The sequence below is a fragment of the Prosopis cineraria genome, unplaced genomic scaffold, assembly GCF_029017545.1.
Source record: "Prosopis cineraria cultivar Desert tree isolate PC_DT_omini unplaced genomic scaffold, ASM2901754v1 PC7, whole genome shotgun sequence".
In the NCBI taxonomy this organism is placed as follows: Eukaryota; Viridiplantae; Streptophyta; class Magnoliopsida; order Fabales; family Fabaceae; genus Prosopis; species Prosopis cineraria.
In genome coordinates this window covers 31,204,854-31,211,771 of record NW_026555338.1, presented here as the reverse complement: position 1 = coordinate 31,211,771, position 6,918 = coordinate 31,204,854, and the positions used below count along the sequence as shown (strand labels likewise).

Genomic DNA, 6,918 nt, shown 5'->3' with positions numbered 1-6,918 from the left:
AACTTCTTAAATGATATATCTTTTTTTTTGTGAGTGATTTTTTATTATTAATTTATTGATGAAGTGAAAAGATATATTGTGGTTATTTGCTAGAAAAAATTGAATTTGCTTGTAAAATAAAATAAGTTTTTAATATGTGAATATTCAAGCAAGTTTAAATTTAAAAATTCCAAATAGTAGAGCCGTGCTTAAATATATTAACTTTTTATAGGTTTATATATTTTAAAACTGGCACAGTCAGCCAGGGGGAATTAAATCGGACTCTGATAAACCTGTCTGAATCACCGATTCAAATCATCTCTAATTAATCTTATTAAAATTTAATTAATATGCCTTGAACTCTCCTTTTATTTACAAGACGATTTTTAACATGCCTGGCCGTGTTCTTCTTCTGAGCCGTTCATTAAATCTAACGGTCAGAGTTAATTCTTTAAGATGCTCCAGGAAGATTGTGTAGCACCGGATCTTTTCTCCACGAGCTGCCGCGAAACCAACACGGAGGAGGGTTTATGCCTCAGACTGGAACTCGCCTTGCCACAGCCCACAGCAAGGGACGCAAGCTCACAGAATCAGGTCAACTCTCGTCCCTCTGATTTCTTCTTCTCAGTCCATGTTATCCTACTCACAGATGATGTTGCTTCGGCTTTGTTCAAGGCAATAAAGGAAAACCTTAAAAGATATTGTCTCATGTTTTCTTCATATATAGCGTTGGAACTACTGTCTTAATATGTTATGGGATATGCCCAACGTAATGGTTTTGTCATGAGTCTAAAACCTTACTCCACTGTTGTGCTCATGGTGTTTTGTGGCATTTTTATTGTCTCCTGTGATTTGATGCATTTGCAATTTAAAAAGCAACCTTGTTGCTGTTGCTGCTGTGGTAGGAAGCTATTATATGGGTGTGTGCACCCACACGCTGGGTTTACATTGTGCATATGTTCATGAAAATAATTTTTCAGAATGCTATCCATGAATTTGCGGGGTCTCTTTTAGTCAATTTTGGATGTTGGTCCCGTTCATGTAGGGATTCGATGGTCTTTAAGTGTTGTTATGTCATTTTTATTGGCCCCTTGACGAAATGAACGCTTAGTGGTGGCTTTTGCCTATTTGCTTGAGTTTGTTATGCCTCTGATTTTGTAAAGACAGCATCCTTTAATTTATATTGGTTTGAAAATGTGAGGAATAACTTTTGTAAATGTGGCTGAGATATGATTTCCTTGTTTGATCTTTTAACACTAACATGTTTATGCCTTTTTTTTTTTTTGCGTGTTTCAATGTTTTTCCAGCCAGGGCTATCTAATTTTTTCTGTACTTTTATTAAGTTGCTCTACCGGGTTGATCTTCTTGCTTTTCAGGATTATTGAGGACATGTTTGGGCTGAACTTTATATAGCTGTACTGGTAGCTCACCCTTGCTTTTGGAGCATTCTTTCCCTTGCAAACCTGTCATTTTTATTAAAGTGTCTTCAATTACATTTGGTGAGTTATCTATTTCTTTTGTGTTCGTATGCACAGTTTTTTTGTTGACATGTAAATTTTTTAGCCAGAATGATCAAATGTACAGGTTATATCATCTAAACTTCAAACGTTTCATGACTCTGATTCTAGCGGGACTTTGAGGTGCAACGGTTTTGAGTTCATGTTCCTGGCATGCTTGATAATACAAGTTCCATAAGTCAATCCGGTTTCATGAATAATGTTAACCAGCAACAGCTTCCCTTGCCAAACAGTAATCTCGGCATACAAACCCGCCATCCATTGGGTGCAGGGATCCTCCAAAACATGAATCCCTTTATGACCAATATGCAACCAATGATCAATCCACTTCCTTTCATGCATGCTGCTGATAATTTTCATCCATTGCAAAACAATCAGCTGGTTCCGCCTCATTTTACTTTGGTTGGTCAGCAGAATGGTGTTGGCAATGTGAATTGCAATCCACTGTTTCCTGTTCAGGGACCAAACATGGTGAATGGAGGTCAATTTAATTTGTCCCAGGTCCAGGGGCATATTTTAGCGCAGAATATTACAAGTTTGCTACAGCAGAATAATATGAATTTGCAAAATGGACAATTTTGTGCTCCGTTGCCCCTGCAAAATATGAATCAACAGTTACCTATGCAGATCCCCAACTCAGCTCAAGTTATTCCATATGGTATGTTTCCAGGTTCCCATTCTATGTGCAGCTTTCCAAACCAAGTGCCTCAGGCTATGGTTCCTCAAAATCCATTTTCTTCCGCAAATATGCAGTTAAATAGTGTGCCTGGAAACCAAGTGCCTCAGGCTATGGTTCCTCAAAATCCATTTTCTTCTGCAAGTCTGCCTGGAAACCAAGTGCCTCAGGCTATGGTTCCTCAAAATCCATTTTCTTCTGCAAGTCTGCCATTAAATCATGTGCCTGGAAACCAGGTTAGACCACAGGGTAACCAGAATGAGAAAAACATGTTCTCACCTTTTTCATCTCAGCAGTTAGAGGGTAACACTCGGGCAACACCTAATCCTAATAATTTGAAGCAACTACATGCAAAACACTCCCAACCTGCATTCACAAGTTCTCAGGTAGCGTGCTTGTCTCTATTAGATATAGTAATTACCACTAATATGTTCTGGTCATGTATTCTGTTTAACGGCATGCACTATAGTAAAATAGTGGTGGCTATTTTTTTTTAGTATGAATATTATTATTGCAGGCAAATCATAAGAACAATGTCAAAGCTAATGGTCCAAACCCTAATTGGAAAGGTTCACCAAGCAAAAACTTAAATGGTCCAAATCGAGGGAGGATTCAAGGAAGGTATGCAATTCTCTTTCATAGTTGCTCTCAATTATTCTGTTTACATATGATGATGTGCATTGTTTGACCTAATGAAAATCTACATATAATTGATGTAGATTTCAAAAGTCTAAGTTTCATGATATCAACGAAGGAAAGAAGAAATTTGGGGCTCCAAAAGAACATTGGCACAAAGGTTTGAACTTCTCTACCTTCTTAGAAAGGAAAATGCCTATTTTGCTTGGAGATAATTATTAATAGTCTGCTATGTTGCTATGCCACATGCATAGCCTTGCAATTTTCTTATAGCTCTGGTGCAGCTGTTGTAACACCCCTACATACCCTCTATTTTCCTGTAAATTACTTTATCAATGTATTGTTTGTTTTTCATCAAATTTAAATGATTATTCAATAGCAATAATGGAAGATAAATTTGAAATTTATAGTAAAAACTAAAGACAGTCACTTAAGCTTTGGTTTCATTTAGTATGCTGGATTTATGATTGGTTTATAGTCGATGTAGCGGAAGCTGTTGCACAATCTTTAACCTATTTATCTGAACAACCCTTCAGGTACAGATTAATGCTGGTCGCTCTAGCTAATGCCCACAATTTCCTAATAGCCTTTGTTCCACATGAACATCCTAACATTTTAGATCATCTGCCTTGGATCCAACAGTGGGACTTCAATACATGTCACTTCAACCATGATGCATAATGGATGATAGTGAGAACTTATAATTCCAAATAGATCATAACAATAGTTTGTAATAGTACACTATAATGAGGATTTATAATTCCTTGTAGATCATACCCAAATTGAGTTCTGGTAATCCCATCTAAAGAGCATGGGAAGAGGGCTAGAGGATTCTTCTAATTTGCTTTTGATTTGGTTGATGAATGAACAAAACTTCAAAAGAAGAGGAGATTCAATCAAGGGCTTGATAATGAATATCGTCATTTTGCATTTGATAAAGAAGAGGAATTGGTTTATAAATATTCAAATAAAGCTTAGGGTCAAATGTTGAACAGTGATGTAATTCATGATTTGAGTACTTGATGTTTTATTGATGATCATTTCCTTTTGATATTATGCCTCTTTTATTGTGAATTAGGTTTTCTATATAAAATCAGTCACCATCAATTGAGCTACATTTTCATCCAAGCATTTTGGAGCCCCTTCGTGCTCCAAGGGTGCTATATACCATAAACAATTATTAGACTAATACTTGCTGAACAAACAGGGTTCAACAATGAGAAGGCAGGAAATTCTGGTGCTAACTATAAGAAACAGAACAAGGAACTAAAAAGGTAGCTGCTGTTAGTCTTTCCGATTTATTTTCATCTGTGGAACCAGTCTGTTGCTTTAAAGATGCATTTTACTCATAAACTTTTGTGAATATATGCTAATTCAAATGACCTTATCCTTGTATAGATGATTACTGCTTCACTGAAATTGTAGCTTATTCTGAATATAGAGAAGGCCATTTGGTTTACTTAGACACTTCATTCTAACAAATATCATGGGATGGCCTTCTCTCAATGAAGCAGCTAGGTTGCATAGATACGGGTACGAGTATCCGATATGATACAGCATGATACGAGGATACGGGAAATTTTCAAAATTTTAAGATACGGGTACGGGGATATTTATAATATATATTTCAACATTTTATGATATAAGTATAGGTAGTTTGATTTTTAAACAAGAATTTCTAAAGTAATATAAGGATATTTATAGTAATTAACTAAAATATTAAGTGTTTTTTCAAGTTTTTAAGTGATAGAGTAAAAATTATTGAAAAAAATCATATTACAAATGTTAGAATATGGAATACGTATGCAGAAGTATCCTACAAGTATCGTATCGGATACGGGTACGTTTACTTTTTTGAAGTATCCGTGCTACATAGTGAAGCAGTGGCGCAAAATAATAGAAATGTTCTTTCTAGATATAATTAAAATATAATGTAATACGTACTTAAATATTGAAATTGTATATTGTGGTTACGTGAGGACAAAATCCTAATACTAGCTTGGATGTCCCTTTTCCAAAATGAGCACATGTTGTAATATGTGTGCACTTTGTATATTAGTTCATTGTCCAACACATTATGCCCACTAACCAATTGAATCTGTCCTAGAGTTTGAAGCTACAAATCAAGTCCTGAAATGGAATAAAATCTGTAAACGAAATAAACATTAGACCCCAAACTGGATTTTATCTTTTGGACTTCTATGTTGGAAGCTTTGGGAAACTAGGAATAGACATATTTTTGTGGGGAATCCTCCTGATCCAATTGAGCTTCTCCACCATGTTTATATTTTGGTCACGTGCATGACTAAAGCCAAGGACCTGATCGCTCTCTTGATACTGGTCCTCATTTTAGTAGCCTTAGCTCTTTCTTTGACGGTTTTGTTGTTGGCCTTTGGCTCTTCAGGGCTAGTCCCTGCCTGTAAATGTTGATTTTTTTTTAATGAAATTCACTTTTCACTCCAAACCAAAAAAAAAACCACTAGACCCCAGTCCTCGTTCAAATATCCAGTCAATCTGTAAGGTTTAGACCATTATTGATGTTGGTACTATATTTTAAGATTTCAGATGTCTTTATTTCCTTGATCACTTTCTCTACGGAACATGAAAAATATTTGTACTCTTTTCAGTTCAAATTTAAAGATTAGAAACTAAGTTTGCTTTCTCTCTAGATTTAACTTCTTCATTTTCTCTTTCAACAGCTTTCTGTAACCTTTTGTTTCTTAATGTATTGCATATCATTTTCTATTCACAATATCAGACTCTCAAACCTTGATTGTGTCTGATCGATGTTGGGTTGTTTCTCAAATGGTTAGATCTTTGTCAATGATATACACTGACCAAGAAATCCAACAGTGGCGTGAAGCAAGGAGGAAGAACTACCCTACCAAAGACAGCATTCAAAAGGTTGATTGAACTTCTTTTTTCATTTCAATTGTATGTTTCAAAAGCTGCCGCCTAATATCTGAAATGCTATCTGCAGAAGCAGGGGGAGCAACAGAATGACTTGAAGGTCATTGATAGGGAGGTTTTTCGAAGAGAGGTATATTGTTCTTTATAGTATGGGCAAATTATTGACGGTCTTTCATGTGTTTAGTTTCACATTCAGCTACTGAGTAAGCTAGAGGTTGTGATTTCACGAGTCCTTTCCAATTGACTTGCATAATTTTCCCAGATTAGCTCGGTTCCATGATTTGTATGAACAGAGAAATTTTTTTTTTCACAAAATCCAGAAGATAGTAATCTGAAGCATCAACTTTAGATATAAAATCAAAGTGACAACGGATACATCTCATCCAGGTTCCTTAGAATTATTTAAACTCTTTGGTTATATGATACATATTTGTTTTTGACAGCTCAAGGAGATTTTAGCAAAGCAAGCTGAGTTAGGGGTTGAAGTTGCTGACATACCAGCTTACTATTTGAAGGATTCTTCAACACAAGGTCTTAACCGTGGAGAGAGAGGGAATTCCACTAACAAAAGGAAATTCAATAACAAGTTTGACAAAAGAACTGACAGGAAACATAGGCATTCCAAGAAGCAGAAGTGTGCAGACAAAGATTTGGGAAAGGGCCCTTCTTTGGAAAAGAGAAGTCCAACTTTGTTGCAAAAACTCTTGAGTGCAGATATAAAGAGGGATAAGAGCCATTTATTTCAGGCTTTTAGGTTCATGGTGATGAATTCCTATTTCAAAGATTGGCCTCATAAGCCGCTAAGATATCCATCTGTTACGGTCAAAGAAAATGGTTCTGAAGATGGCGATGAAGGCCTTGTAAACGTGATGAATGGCAACAATGGTGATGTTTTTGAAGATGGAGATTGTGATGATAATGAAAATGACTCTATACAGCAAGTCACTCCGCAAGAGGACTGTCATGATGGAGAAACTGAAGAATCTGAAGAGGAAGGTGAAATTGTGGATTAAAATCCATGTTGCTATCTTTTCTTGCTAGCATTGAAGATTTTGACATTAAGCCCTGTTATATATATGTTCATCTATTTTAGTAGCTTTCAATATCTTAAGCTTAAACATTTCTTTATTTTTGGCCAGGAGGGGCATGAACAGCTCGTTGTCTACATTTGGAATTTTAAGATTGGCGCAATTGAGTATT

At 35.9% G+C, this 6,918-nt stretch overlaps 1 protein-coding gene across 4 annotated transcripts; it reads left to right on the top strand.

Moving 5' to 3' along the window:
- Positions 1-434: 434 nt before the first annotated feature.
- Positions 435-6,918, top strand: LOC129316372 (uncharacterized). 4 transcript variants are annotated; one of them, XM_054960764.1, is made up of 10 exons: positions 435-573; positions 1,356-1,478; positions 1,564-2,558; positions 2,690-2,793; positions 2,892-2,968; positions 4,016-4,082; positions 5,622-5,712; positions 5,789-5,848; positions 6,162-6,714; positions 6,858-6,918. In XM_054960764.1, the coding sequence occupies exons 3-10, from the start codon at positions 1,650-1,652 to the stop codon at positions 6,866-6,868; spliced, it is 1,872 nt and encodes a 623-aa protein (XP_054816739.1). In that variant the 5' UTR covers positions 435-573; positions 1,356-1,478; positions 1,564-1,649; the 3' UTR covers positions 6,869-6,918. The 4 variants fall into 4 exon arrangements, with proteins under 4 accessions (XP_054816739.1, XP_054816738.1, XP_054816736.1 ...); XM_054960763.1 differs by having other exon boundaries at positions 1,608-2,558; positions 6,162-6,918; XM_054960761.1 differs by having other exon boundaries at positions 6,162-6,918.

Coding starts and splice junctions, on each gene's coding strand:
- LOC129316372 (XM_054960763.1), top strand. CDS start 1,650: ATGCTTGATAATACAAGTTCCATAAGTCAATCCGGTTTCATGAATAAT. Junction 4,083..5,621: donor CAGAACAAGGAACTAAAAAG/GTAGCTGCTGTT, acceptor TCAAATGGTTAG/ATCTTTGTCAATGATATACA. Junction 5,849..6,161: donor GGGAGGTTTTTCGAAGAGAG/GTATATTGTTCT, acceptor TGTTTTTGACAG/CTCAAGGAGATTTTAGCAAA.